Source organism: Trichechus manatus, unplaced genomic scaffold (assembly GCF_000243295.1).
Source record: "Trichechus manatus latirostris isolate Lorelei unplaced genomic scaffold, TriManLat1.0 scaffold00115, whole genome shotgun sequence".
Lineage (NCBI taxonomy): Eukaryota > Metazoa > Chordata > Mammalia > Sirenia > Trichechidae > Trichechus > Trichechus manatus.
In genome coordinates this window covers 7,324,657-7,340,233 of record NW_004444051.1, presented here as the reverse complement: position 1 = coordinate 7,340,233, position 15,577 = coordinate 7,324,657, and the positions used below count along the sequence as shown (strand labels likewise).

At 36.6% G+C, this 15,577-nt stretch overlaps 1 protein-coding gene across 9 annotated transcripts in view; it reads left to right on the top strand.

Moving 5' to 3' along the window:
• Positions 1-15,577, top strand: part of CDKAL1 (CDK5 regulatory subunit associated protein 1 like 1) — a 926,518-nt gene that overhangs the window by 281,957 nt on the left and 628,984 nt on the right. For all 9 annotated transcript variants that reach the window (XM_023738358.1, XM_023738357.1, XM_023738352.1 and 6 more), the window contains one exon: positions 9,685-9,733. In XM_023738358.1, the coding sequence (XP_023594126.1) occupies positions 9,685-9,733 (49 nt within the window). The remainder of the gene's footprint in view (positions 1-9,684; positions 9,734-15,577) is intronic.

Here is a 15,577-nt window from a genome sequence, read left to right as displayed (position 1 = left end):
GGTTTGATGGGAAGCCTAGGGGGCAGTGAGTTGAAGGTAATGGTGATGGAATAATTTTTAAAAGGACAGTGAAAATAGCAGCACAACTGGCCGAATGTAATTGATGTTACTGAATTGTACATGTAGAAACTTTTGAAATGGTGTAAATTTGGCTATGTATATTTTCACCAAAATAAAGGTTCTCAAGGTCGAGAAGGGAGAGTCTTGACATGTTGTGGGGTTGTTAACCAATGTCATAAAACAATATGTGTCCTGACTGTTTAATGAGAAACTATTTGTTCTGTAAATCTTCATCTAAAGTACAATAATAAAAAAAAAAAATTCAGTTCCTTAGTTACACTAGCCTCATTTCAAATGTGTAAAAACCACATGTGGCTGGTAGCTACTATATTGGACAGCATAGCTTATGAACATTTCCATCATCACATAAAATTCTATTGAACAGCACTGCTCTAGACAGGAAGTTTCAGAATAGCACTTTTTATTCGTTTCAGATACCTTTGTATGGCTCGTTTCTTCAATGTATGTTTAGCTCTAAATTTGGAGTAGTTCATAATAGCTGAATAAAGTATTTTTTTAATGCATTTCTTTTGAAAGTTCTGCAGTAGAATGACTCATTAATGTTATTTATGATTTGTTTATTCACCAACTCCTTTCTTCGTTGTCGTGAACATATGGAGTCAGTAATAGAACATACTGCGTGCCTTTTTTGTGTATATTTATAACTAAGTGCCTGAAGTATGCAAGATACTATTTTATTAATTTTATTTGAATCATATGTGACATTCTACGCTCTTGTGTATTCAGGGCTACAATTTATAGTATTAAGAACAGCTTTCCTTTTCTCCCAGAATTATTTCAATATACTCTTCATTACTGTATGTGAATCTTGAGTTTGTTCTCTCACTACGATTGTTATTTCTCCTCTCCCTGCCCTCCGTCCTATGCTTTTTTGTTTTCTTTCTTTTTTCCCCTCCACGTTTTCCATTATTTTCCTTACTGGAAATGGAAATGGACACACTGTTTTCCTTAAATCATTAAATGAACTGCTTCCCTGCTCATGTGTAATCAAGTGCTTTTAAAACTCTCAGGATATATTTGCAGTTGTATACAATCAAGTAGACCCTATGTGACCATTGGGGTAAAAGAAAATCTCTGCATTGCTACTATGTAGCTTACTTAAAGCAGTGTTGATTGGTAAAAAGCTGTACAAAGTGTATCCACAAAGCAGTTTCGCTGTTTGGGAAATGGTGAGCAGAAACTTCTTTTTTTGCCTCCAAGAGAATGCTAAAAAACGAATGTTCTTTAGGAGTGGGAAGAATTCCTTTTTTTTTTTTTTTGTAGTTGGTGTAGTATATCTTTTTTGAAGTCTGAATAGGCAAAATAATAATAATAATAATAAAATGAAACAAAAAAGAGAAATCATGAAATTTGTTTAAGGCTATGTGACAAACAGAGCAATTTGAAATATATATTCTCTTGTTTCTGAGCAGCAGTGAAGAGTTGAAAGATCCAGTGTTGAAAGATCTTTAAGGAGGCTTTATATAATCCTCTGGCGTGAAGAAATGAAAGCCTGAAATTAGGGTCAAACATTGGGAACAGAAAGGGGAGTTATATGCACAAAAGACTGGGTGGAGGTTAACTTTTTTAGTAGAGGGACACATTTCCAAAAAGTAAGTGTTTTGAAAACACAAAAAGGGCACCTTCAAGAAGTAGTAATAACAAACTTCAGAAATGAATAAGAAAATGACTCAACAAAGAAACAGTATATATTTAGTATCTCACTTTATTCAATAGTTATGTCTATTTAGTTGATCTAATCTGTTGTTGTTAGTTACCTTTGAATCAGCACTGACTCCTGCGGACCCCATATACAACAGAACAAAACTTTACCCAGTCTTCTTTCATCTTCACGATCAGTATGCCCAAGTCCATTGTTGCGGCCACTGTGTATTTTGAGTGTCTTCCAACTGAGGGCACTCATCTTCCAGCACTGTATCGGACATTATTCTGTTGTGATCCATAGGATTTTTCATTGGCTAATTTTCGGATAGAGATTGCCTGGACTTCCTATCTGTCTTAGTCTGGAAGCTCCACTGCAACCTGTCCACCGTGTTGGTATTTGAAATGCTGCATGGCTTCCAGTATCATAGCAACACTCAAGCCACCACAATATGACAAACTGACAGGTAATGGTGATCTTATCTAAGTATCCTAAAAGTATGAGTAGGTGATTTATTCAGTGGGAAAAAAAAAAAAATTTTTTTTAAGGTGAATTTGCTATCTCTGCTGTGGTCTAGTATGTGATAATTTCTATTTAACTCTCAGAGGGCAGTCCTACCTATAAAGTCTTAGGGAAGCAGAACATCATCATAGCTCACACATACCCACTATAGTGCCAGGACAGAATGTCAAAATGAATTCTGGAGGCTCTCACTCTTTTTCACATCTAACCACACTACCCAGTGGAGGTTTGCAGATACCGAAGGCCTGTTGAACACCACCTTTCAAATGTGCACTCAGACCTACCTGCATATCTTTCCTTCACTGGAGTCAGAATTTGGCAAAAGTTAAACTGTCTGTTTAACCAATATTTTATTTAGAAAACTGAATCAAGGCTGCAGATTGCAGACCAGATCTCCAGTTGTCAGTGGCATTGTGTCTAGAATGCTGTGTGATGCCCCTCATGATTTTGTATCCACATTTTGTTAGGAACCTTGAGACCATTTCACTTCACTATGTTTTGTATACCTGTTTGCATTGACTCCTTACTTAGCTTTGTTTCCATGTTGCTGTGTGCTTTCCTTCATGGCTCATTCTCCCACTGCTGAACTCTTGCCAACACTTGGGCTTCTGGAATGCTTATTCATCACAAAATTCTGCTCTTCACACTGAAAAGTTTTTTTTCCAAATGTGCAATAAATCTTTTATTTTCAAACAAACAAAACAGGTATGTTTGTGTACACAAAAATATTTACACATTTAAGATTTTCATTTTGATATAATTTCATACCTATGGAAAAGTTGCAAAACTAGGCAAAGAATTCCCATATACTCTTTACCCAGATTCCTCAAATGTTAATATTTTAACAAATTTGCTTTATCATTCTCTCTCTCTGTATATGTAAACCTAACCTGTTGCCGCCGTGTCGATTCCGACTCATAGCGATCCCATAGGACAGGGTAGAGCTGCCCCATAGGGTTTCCAAGGAGTGGCTGGTGAGTTTGAACTGCTGACCTTTTGGTTAGCAGCCTAACCTCTTAACTACTGTGCCACCAGGGCTCCACTATGTATGTATATACACACATACATACACACATTTTTTTTTCCTGATCCTTTTGAGAGTAAGTTGTAAACATGATGCCCTTTTATTTTTAAATATGTTACAAAAACAAGGACATTGTCTTAGAAAATTACTGTATAATTACCAAAATCAGGAAATTAACATTTATATAATACTATAAGCTAGTCTAAAGATTTTGTTTAGATCTTGCCAATTGTCCAAATAATGTCCTTTTTAGGAAAAGAAAAATTCCGGGTCAAAAGTTACATTTAGTTGTGTGGAACATTTCCTTAGGCCTTCTTTGACTTTAATGACCTTGACTTTAGAGCATTTTACCACTCTCAACTTTTTTTTTTTTTTGTATTGACAGGTTTATTGAGATACAAACCATACAATTTACCCATTAAAAGTGTACAACTTTCATGTTTTTTAGTATATTTGCAGAGTTGCAAGACTACCACCACCATCAATTTTAGAACATTTCCATTACCCCAAAAACAAAACCAATGCCGATTCACAGTCACTCTCATTTCTTTCACAGGCAATCACTAATCTACTTTCTGTCTCTTTAGATTTCCCTATTCTGGACATTTCATATAAATAAAATCATACTGTGACCTTTTGTGTCTGGCTTCTTTCACTCAGCATAATGTTTTCAAGGTTCATCACGTTGTAGCGTGTAACAGTATTTTGTTTCTTTTTATGACTGAATAATGTTCCATTGTATGACTATATCACATTTTATTTATCCATGCATCAGTTGATGGACACTTGGCTTGTTTTCACCTTTTAACTGTTATGAATAATGCTATGAACATTTGTGTACAATTTTCTCTATGAATATATGTTTTCATTTTACTTGAGTTTATAGCTAGTTGTGGAATTGCTGGATAATATGGTAACTCTATGTTTAACTGTTTGAGAAACTCCCAGACTGTTTTCCGAAGCAGTGTATCATTTTACTACATTCCCAATTTCAGTATATGAGGGTTCCAATTTCTCCACTTTACTCATTTACACATGTGATTATTTGTGTTCTTGATTATAGCTATCCTACTGGTGTGAAGTGGTATCTCATTGTCGTTTTGATTTGTATTTCCTGGATGATGAGTGATGTTGAGCATTTTTTTATGTGCTTATTGACCATTTGTGTATCTTCTTTGGAGAAATGTCTATTCTGATCTTTTGCCCATTTTTAAATTGAGTTGTCTTTTTATTATTGAGTTGTAGGAGTTTTCATTATATATTCTACATACAGTTTCCTTATGAGATTTGCAAAAATATTCTCCATCTCTGTTATCTTTTTACTTTCTTGATGATGTTCTTTGAAGCAGAAAAGTTCTTAATTTTGATGATGTTCAATTTTATCTATTTTTTTTCTCTTTTTGATTATACTGTTTTTTAATTTTATAAAGCATAGGCTAATCAAAGGTCATGAAGATTTATGACTATGTTTTCTTCTAAGAGTTTTATGGATTTAGTTCATCCTTAACTTTTTAATAGAATGCTTCCTCCGCGTGTTATTCTGACTCTTCTCCAGGAATATAGCTTTTTATTCAGTCCACATGCTTCAAGACTAGATGCAGTTATAGGATCAGCTTTATTGTTGCTCTGTACTGCTTCTGTTAAACTATTATATCTCCAACTGCATAAGAAAGCATTTTCATTTTGGCTCCATCATTGTACTATTTATACTTACTGTTTTTATTTTCTATTTTCTACCCTCAATTGGTATCTTGGTCATTAACCCACTTTCACTAGGAAATTCGACCAACTCTTCCTTATTCTACCCTGTGTCTCTATTATCCTGGGCAATCTGAGTGTCTATATGTAATTTCTCACTAACATTCTAACATTTTACCTTACTCCCTTCCTTCTCAACTGCAGTGGTCATCACCTTCTTTCTTTTTCAGCAAACTGTTCTCATGACAAGATCTTGGACCTTACTTCTCTCAAAAAATTCTAAATGACTGTATCTGTACTCTGATTATAACCTCCAGTCCTCTTTGCTTTTTTTTTGTTTGTTTCTCCCTTTTCTCTCCTTCCATTCTTTTCTTGTGTTTATTCTTTCCTTTCCCTGGCCCTCAGCACTTCTTTTCTTCTTTCTGGCTCTACTTCTTTCCCTATCTCACCTATTCTTTAATCTTCATCTTATCCAAAATGCTGTTTCCTTCTGGTCTATCCTTGCTTTGGAAAGAGATCCCTCAGTGCTGTTTCTCCACCTTTTTAATCCATTCTAGTATACATTAGATGCTCAATTAATGATAAATGTGTGAATGAATGATGCAATGAAGAAACATTTGATCAATTCATTTATCTAACTGTTTGGCTTCTACATTAGAACTCCTGGGCCCTGAGAAAAACCAGAGCTGTACATGGCGTCATTATTATAAATTCATGGTCTTTCAATACTGTCCAGCAATTTTTTCACGTATCTAGTTGTCTCTCTCTCTCTCATTCTTTGTAACAGATATTTTTATTTTCGTTATTGTGCTTTAGGTGAAAGTTTACAGCTCAAGTTAATTTTTCATTCAAAAATTTATACAAATATTGTTTTGTGACATTGGTTGCAGTCCCCACAATGTGACAGCACCCTTCCCCTTTACACCCTGGCTTCCCTGTGTCCATTCATCCCATTCCTGTCGTTTCGTGCCTTCTCATCCTGCTTTTGGACAGGAGCTGCCCATTTGGTCTCGTATATCTGATGAACTAAGAAGCACATTCCTTACAAGTATTATTTTTTGTTTTGTAGTCCTGTCTAATCTTTGTCTAAAGAGTAAGCTTTGGGAATGGTTTTAGTTCTGGGTTAACAGAGCATCTAGGGGCCATAGTTTCGGGGTTTCCTCCAGTCTCTGTCAGACCATTAAGTCTGGTCTTTTTATGTGAGTTTGAATTCTGTAACAGGTGTTTTAAACCTTACACTCTCTTCTTATTTCAGAGTCTGCCTGTTCACTCATAGCAGATGAACTTGCTTCCTACTTCACTGAGAAAAGTGAGGCCACCAGATGGGAACTTGCTTAGCACCCTTCCCGACTTCTACAAGAGTACTAGCATCTCTCCCCATGCTTTTCTTCTAACCCTTTGCTTTAGAAGAAGACCTGGCTCTCCTCCCTTTGTGAGCTTGCTTCTCTACCTGTTTTACAGATCGTACCCTTTCTACCTCCTGAAGGACCTTGCTCTGTTAATCATTTCTTTCTTCTGTCTTCAATTTCTCTCCCTCTTCTGTCTTTCTCTCTTCAGCATGTAAACTATAATAATAAATAAATAGGTAAATAGATAGATAGATAGTGTCGAGTCAACTCCAACTCATGGCGACCTTCTATACAACAGAATGAAACGTTGCCTGGTCCTGTGCCATTTTCACTATCACAGCCATGTTTGAGTCCATTGTTGCAGCTGTTGTGCCAGTCCATCTCAATGAGGTTTTACCTAGCCCTCACTGTCCCTTTACTTCAGTATACCTGAAGTTCTGCAGCAATTGATCCTTTCTGCTTCCAAAGCAAGTTTGACAGTGTTATGTTGTGCTCTATTAAGTTTTCATTGACTAATTTTTGGAAGTAGATCTCCTGGCCTTTCTTCCTAGTCTGTCTTAGTCTGGAAGCTCCTCTGAAACCTGTCCATCATGGGTGACTCTGCTGTTATTTGGAATACCAGTGGCATAGCTTTCAGCATCACAGTACAGCAAGACATCACAGTACAGCAAACTGTTAGATGCATGGCAGAATAGTTAAATTGTCTAGCCTGAAACAAAATGTGTTATCTATTCACATTCTTCTAGCTACCAGGAGTCCTTTTTTTCCTTCCCATTCCAGCCACTGTTTGATAGTGTAGTCTGTATTAGCTTTTACCATTTATTTATGATTCATTACCACTGAACTTACTGCTTTTCTTAAGTTCATTGACCTCCTTATTTATTTAGATTCAGGTAAAAATATATATAACAAAACATTTACCAATTCAACTATAGATATGTGTGTGTGTGTATATATATGTATATGTCAGTGATATTGATATTGCCACTGTCTTTTTCTCAATTATTCCACCACCATTAACAGAAACTCAGTGCCCACTAAGCAGTAACTCCCCTTTCCTCCTCCTCCTGGTAACTACTAATAAGCTTTGGTTTCTATACATTTGCCTATTTTATATAAGTGAAATCATAGAGTATTTGTCCTTTTTGTGACACAGTATTTTTTGGGAAACCTCCAAACTGTTTTCCACAGTGGCTGTACCATTTTGCATTCCCATCAGCAATGGATGAGTATTCTGTTCCTCCACATTCTTGCCAACACTTGTTATTTTCCATATTTTTTGATCATAACCATTCTAGTGGAAATGTGGTGCTATCTCATTACAGTTTTTCATAGGCATCTCCATAATGGCTAATGACATTGAATATCTTTTCATGTGCTTATATGCCATTTGTATATCCTCTTTGTTGAAATGTCTGTTCAAGTTTTTGTTCATTTTTCCTGAGTTGTTGGTCTTTTAGTTGTTAAATTGTAGGAGTTCATTAAATACTCTGGATATTAAACCGTTATCAGATAATATGGTTCCCAAAAATTTTCTCCCAGTCTGTAGGTTGTCTCTTTACTTTGTTGATAAAGTCTTTTGATGAAGACAAGTTTTTAATTTTCATTTATCTATGTTGTTTTTTGATGCCATATCTAGGAATGCATTGTAACAGCTAGCAATATGCCTGTGTTCTCTTCTTGACCCTGTTATTAAATCAAGCATACCTGTTTTAGACTTTGTTACTTATTAACTCTGTAGCGTTTGACACTTTTCACTTTTCACCACTCCTCACTTCTTCAACTGTCTGCTCTCTTAGCTTCTATGATCATGTTCTGTAAGGAAGTTCCATGTACTCTCTTAATAAAACGAGAACCTAGTGATTCCAGGTGTTGGTGCTGGGCGCGTCTCCAGGTTGGTTTGTTGAGGATTAAAGATTAAACACTTCTTCTCTGAGATTTTCTTTGCCTTTGGCAATTTCTCAGTCATTAATGCTGCTACTACCCATCATGCTGGGCTCAGTGGTCAGGGGCAGGACAGGGTACTCTTCCGCCTTTTAATGTTTGGTTCAAGTGTGTTCTCATAGGTCTTCCCTTATTTCCTATAAGATACTGAGGCCAAAGACTTGCTACTGCATTTTTAACAAAGTTTTAAAAAATATTCTTTTTGTGTCAGTTGAGTTCATTGAATCATTGTTATATAATAATGAAACATTAGAAATAACCTAAGGGTCCCTCAGTAGGGGAATGGATGAATACATTATTGTATATCCGTATAGTGAGACACTAGACAGTTATTAAAAAGAATGAAGTAGACCTGTATGTACTCACAGTGTATAGAAAAAAAAGTCAAGTGGCAAGTCTTTTATATTATACATACATGTGTGTGTAAAAAAGAAGAAAAACTAAAGTACAGAACTCTATATAAGTATTTAGCACCTGAAAATGTCTTGGAATGTACACATCAGAAGTGATTTCGTCTGAGGGGTGGGAATGGAGAATAGAGGATGTTATGGGCTACTTGAACTATTTTCTTTCTGTATTTTTTTTTATTTTGTTTGAAAGTAAGCAATAATGAGAATTTTTAAAGGAGAAATAATATCCTGTTGACCTATTCTTACTTGATTTCTTCTCTTCCATTCATTTCTTGGATAATACTTTGCTTTTTGAGTTTTCCTTTAAACTCTAACCACTTTTACTCAGTCTTCTTAGTGAGCTCCTCATATTTTAATCCTGTTTATCCCTCAAGGGTCACCTTTGGATCCTTGGGAAGTATTTCTAGACCTTTAAGTCTGATTTTATTACCTTTCCTCTGTGTTCCTATGGCCTCCTGGGAAATCTTCCACAATCACTGGTCTCTAGGGCAGGGGCTGTATTATTTGACTTTGTATTCTGTGGAACTGAACACAATACCTAGCACATGGTAGAAATTCATTAAAAAGGTTCTGAATATTAAAATAATAAAACATAGAATTTGGGATAGATCTCCTTAATACCAGCGTGTCCTTTTGTGTTGGTTATTATTTTACACCATTTTTTTTCTTGAAGCTTTGTGTGAAGAGACATGTTTTAGTTAAACTTGAGTTTATATCTCAGGATATGTTGTTGTCATGTTGATTGGCTACCTAATACAACACCAAGCAGTTTATTTACATGCAATATAATTTCTTCAATTATCATTGAAGGATGGAAGGATGATCATTTCATACTTCATTGTAACACAAAGCATGAATATCGGATTTTTTTATAACATGTCCAAATACATTAATTATTGATAACCTGCATTCATGTGCTTAGAAAATGTGTAACATTGATTCAAGCATAAGAATAAACAAATTAATTTTTCTTGTCTGTATAAATTGTTTGTCTAACATTATTTTCCTTTTTAGGTTCAACAGATAGATCGTGTGGTTGAAGTTGTGGAGGAAACAATTAAAGGTAATTGTTGAAAGTGAGATAAGCAAACGTATATATTTTCTAATTTTATATCAGACATATCTGAGACATCTGTCTGTTCGTCTGTCCATCCGTCTGTCCGTCCGTCCATCCATCCACCTATACATGTATATTTATATAAACACATAGATATACATTTTCTATTGATGTCTTACATACACCCTTTTCTCCAACTGTGCTGTTGGATTTTTCTTGTATATTACTTAGACTTTTCTTCGCATTCACTTCAGGGTACTGCACAGAGCTGGATAGCTTTTGTCTGCCCCTCCATATCCACTCTCCACCTTTCTCCACCTTGATCTGTGTCCATGGAGGTTGACCTGTATGGATTGTATTAGTAGGATCCTTGCCTTCTGGCTTCCCGTTGGATTTAGCCAATGGGAGGTGCCAATTGGAGAGTGGAGAGTGACCAGAGAATGAGACAGGAGTATTTTCTCCCCTCTCTCCCTGCATCTCTGCCTGCTTGTCCTGGTTTGGCTGCTTCCTTCACCTAAAGGCCACAGCTCCTGTCAAGCAGCCCCCTCCCTTCATCCCTTTCTCCGGGTTCCTATAACTGCCCCCTCTCTTGGCCTCCCCAGGCCTAGGGATGGAAACAGCTCCACATTGTTGCTTGCTTTAGGTTATTGCATTGTCTCTTGGTTTTCCTAACCCTGCCCACACCTTAGTAAATAGTCCCTTTATTAAAATCTCTTCAATTATGCAGAGCACCATCTGTTTTGCTGGAACCCTGATTGATAGATGCTCTGTGGAGAAGCAAGGCTCTGCCCAGAAGGGCCAGATGGAATACAGCCTGACAAGACGATTTTGCCATAACTGTCTTGTTCCCACATTTGATCCTTGTTGGATTCTCTTCATATCTCTTCCTTGAAGAGGGTGTGGGCATAGAGTCTCTGCCATAGCCTGTTTGCACTTTTCTTACTATTATCTTATGCCAGATAGTATTTTAAAAACCATATTAATGAGATGCATTGATATTGACAACATTTAAATTTACTGTAATTAACATAAAACCATACAAAACTTGTTTCACTTATATCTGTCTTGGTTTTAACAAAATGGAAAATTTCAGCTTGTTCTGAATGAATCCTCACTATTTCAATAATGGCCTGAAACTTCCATCCATTTATATAGCATTTGTTTTGGAAAGGAATAGATTATAATGAATATAGGTGATTCTTCTGTGTTATTTTGATAATTCAACAAGATAAGGAACTGAAACTCGGAAAAGAAATAAAGTGTTGAAAAGATCCAGATTCATTTTGTGCTTTTAAAAAGCAATATGTGTATGTGTATTCACATGTACATAATTCTTGGATTTTTTTTTTTTTGCATGTGAAAGATCTGAAGGGACTTTGTAAATCTGTATTTCTTCTGTCATAGTGCACATGGAGTGCTCTAAACAAACAAACAAAAAATCTTTAAAAAATTCTCCTCTTTGGAAAACATATTCTAACTGGAGAACTTACAACAAGTGATTGCAAGTAAATATTGACTAATGAAGTCAGACAGATGTTTTTACCATTAGGTCATATTTCTTCCCCAGTCAACCTCTGTTGAAAGAGGCCTCTATTGTTATTAATATGCTTGCTGGTATTTCATTCAGTCTAATTCCTAATGACTTAAGTGGTGGTAATTCAAGAGTTTCCCAGTATGGCATAATCTGCAAGTTTAATTGATTTTCTGTTTCCCCTAACTTCCCAGTAATTGATTCAATCTTCGATTAGAGTGACTTAAATTCCCAGGGTACTTCACCAAATGGCTCCTTCTTATTTAACACATTGCTATTAATCTTCACTCTGTCAGGTTTTGTACTTTGCATTTGGTACTTATATAAAGCATAAACTTGTCGTAAGTTGAGACTGGAAGGCAAAATTATATCAAGCGCAGTTTTATCAGGGTTAATGACTGAGTAATAGTCCCACCAAGTCCAATGCATATTTATTTGAGGATGCTTTCCAGACTTGATTGAGCTTGGTTATGTAGCATGGTGCATCTGGAACAGTATGGAACTACAAATGCACATCTGCTGTTTCAGTATTTGCTTCTCAATAAAATAATTTAATTGACTGTCGATATATACTTGGAAGAGATGCTTTTCTGCATCTTCCCAGTGTGTGTAGTCTCTGGTCCAGTTACTATAGTCTGATTATAGTAGAAAAAGTTATACATTGGTTTCACATATTAAGAATATTTTCCCATCTCACTAGTATAGTTAAATACGTAATCACTTCTACCTTCTCGGAACTGAAAGAGCCAGGGATTTATTGCTATTATTCATTTATTTTTTTCCAGTGAGCCTGTCTAGTTTAAGTTTATATACCATGTTGATATGTGATTTCAGTTTGATAATCACTACATTTTGTCACCTTCTTAAATGCAGTTTATCTATCTCCTCTCCTTTCTTTCCTTTAGTTCCCCCAAAGTAACAATAGGATTCTAGCTTTACTTACATGTCTTGTATATTTCCACATACTTTATTTCTAGAATAGACTTCTTTTTTTTTATTGCATCTCTCTTAGCATTTTCCAAATCATAATATTTTAAAAAATAAGAGTAGGCTAATTGAAGTCTTTGGGTGCTACAACGGTTGATGGGCTCAGCTGTTAATCACAAGGTTGGACTTTTGAGTACCCAGAGGCACCTTGGAAGAAAGGCCTGGGTGATCTACTTTCAAAAAATCTGCCATTGAAAACCTTATCGAGCACAGTTCTACTCTGACACACATTGGCTGCCATGAATCAGGATCAACTCAATGGCAAATGATAATTTCTTTATGGTCCCAAACAGTAAAGCTCTACATTAAGACTTCTAGTGGATTTTACACATAACTTTATTCTATAACTTGGTTTGGAATAATGGCTGAAAAGGACTATTAGGGATATGACCATATCATGCCTTGTCTGCATTTCTATGACTTTACAACTTTATTAGCCCAATTATAAGTCCAGTTATTACATCATGAGCAGCAGCAGTATTATTTATCTAGTCTGCATTTCTATGACTTTACAACTTTATTAGCCCAATTATAAGTCCAGTTATTACATCATGAGCAGCAGCAGTATTATTTATCTAGTCTGCATTTCTGTGACTTTACAACTTTGCTAGCCCAACTGTAAGTCCAATTATTACATCATGAGCAGCAGCAGTATTATTTATCTACTAAAAAATATGCAATAGATGCTCTACAAAGAGTCTTCATTTTATTTATTTTTTATTGTGCTTTAATTGAAAGTTTACACATCAAGTTAGTTTCTCATACAAAAATTTATACAGGTATTATTACGTGAACCTAGTTGCTATCCCTATAATGTGACAGCACACTCCTCCTTTCCGCCCTGGATTTCCCGTGTCCTTTCAACCAGCTCCTATCCCTTTCTGCCTTCTAATCTCGCCTCCGGACAGGAGCTGCCCGTTTAGTCACGTGTATCTACTTGCACTAAGAAGCACACTTATAGTCCAGTCTATTCATTGTCTGAAGAGTTGGCTTGGGGAATGGTTTTAGTTCTGGGTTAAAAGCGAGTCAGGGGGCCATGTTTCTGGGTTACCTCCAGTCTCAGACCATTAAGTCTGGTCTTTTTACTAAAATTTGGGTTTTGTACCCCACTTTTCTCCTGCTCCATCAGGGACTCTCTGTTGTGTTCCCTGTCAGGGGGGTCATTGGTGGTAGCCAGGTACCATCTAGTTCTTCTGGTCTCAGGCTGATGAACTCTCTGGTTTATGTGGCCCTTTCTGTCTCTTGGGCTAATACTTTCCCCGTGACTTTGGTAATCTTCATTCGCCTTTGCTCCAGGTGGGTTGAGACCAACTGATGCATCTTAGATGGCCACTCGCTAGCTTTTAAGACCTCAGATGCTACTCACCAAAGTGAGATGCAGACCATTTTCTTTTTTTTATTGTACTTTAGATGAAGGTTTACAGAACAAACTAGCTTCACGTTAAATAGTACATGTATTGTTTTATGACACTGGTTAACAACCCCATGACATATCAGTACTCTCCCTTCTCGACCTTGGGTTCTCTATTACCGACTTTCCTGTTCCCTCCTGCCTTCTAGTCCTTGCCCCTGGGGTGGTGTCCCCCTTCAGTCTTACTATGTCCTGTGTGTCTGTCTAGTGTTTGGCTAAAAGGAGAACCTCTGGAGTGACTTCATTACTGAGCTAAAAGGGTGTCTGGGGGCCATACTCTAAGGGTTTCTCCAGTCTCTGTCAGGCCAGTAAGTCTGGTCTTTTTTGGAGTTAGAATTTAGTTCTACATTTTTCTCCAGCTCTGTCCTGGACCCTCTATTATGATCCCTGTCAGAGCTGTCAGTGGTGGTAGCCGGGCACCATGTAGTTGTACTGGACACAGTCTGGTGGAGGCCGTGGTAGTTGTGGGCTGTTAGTCTTTTGGACTAATCTTTCCCTTGTGTGGTTAGTTTTCTTCATTTTCCCTTGCTCTTGAAGGGGCGAGACCAGTGGAGTATTTTAGATGACTGCTCACAGGCTTTTAAGACCCCAGTTTCTACTCACCAAAGTAGAATGTAGAACATTTTCTTTATAAGCTGTGTTTTGCCAGTTGAGCTAGTTGTTCCTGAGATCATGTTCCCCAGACCTCAGCCCATTAATTCAGTCTGTAAGGGAGCTTGGATTTGTCTGTGAAGCTTCCATAACCTTACCCTGAACACGTTGTGCTTTTTCCCCAGTATTGTGTACTGTCTTACTCTTCACCAAAGTTACCACTTATCTATTGTCTGTTTAGTGTTTTTCCACCACCATCCCTCCCCTCCCTCGTAACCATCAAAGATTGTTTTTTTTGTGTGTGTAAACCTTTTCAGGAGTTTTTACAAAAATGGTCTCCTACACTATTTATCCTTTGTGATTGACTTATTTCATTCAGCATAAGGCCCTCCGGACTCATCCATGTTATCAGATGCTTCACAGATTCATCATTGTTCTTCATCATTACATAATAGTCCATTGTGTGTATGTACCATGGTTTGTTTATCCATTCATCTGTTGATGGGCATCTAGGTTGTTGCCATCTTTTAGCTGTTGTGAGCAATGCTGCAATGAACATGAGTGTCATCATATGTCTATTTTTGTGATGGCTCTTATTTCACTAGGATATATTCCTAGGAATGGGATTGCTGGATCATATGGTATTTCTATTTCTAGCTTTCTAAGGAAGTGCCGTATCGTTTTCCAAAATAATTTTACCATTTTGCATTCCCACCAGCAATGCATAAGAGTTCCAATCTCCTCGAAACCTCTCCAACATTTGTTATTTTCTGTTTTTTTGGGTTTTTTTAATTCATGCCAGTAATGCCAGGGTTTAGTTTTGATTTGCATTTCTCTAATGGCTAGTGATCACGAGCATTTCCTCATGTGTCTGTTGGCCACTTGAATTTCTTCTTTGGTGAAGTGTCTGTTCATTTTCTCTGCCCATTTTTAATTGTATTATTTGTCTTTTTGTTGTACAGGTGTTGATTTTCCTGTACATTTTAGAGGTTAGACCTTTTTCGGATTTGTAATAGCTGAAATTTTTTTCCCAGCCTGTATGTTTTCTTTTTCCTCTTGGTGAAGTCTCTTGATGCACATAGTGTTTAATTTTTAGAAGATCCCAGTTATCTAGCTTATCTTCTGGAGTTTGTATGTTGTTAGTTATGATTTGTGTCTTGTTAATGCCGTGTATTAGGGTCTCTAGCATTGATCGTGTTTTTTCTTCTAAGAACTTTATAGTTTTTGGCTTTATGTATAGGTCTTTGATCCATTTTGAATTAGTTTTTGTGTATGGTGTGAGGTATGGGTCCTGTTTCATTTTTTTGCAGATGGACATCCAATTTTGCCA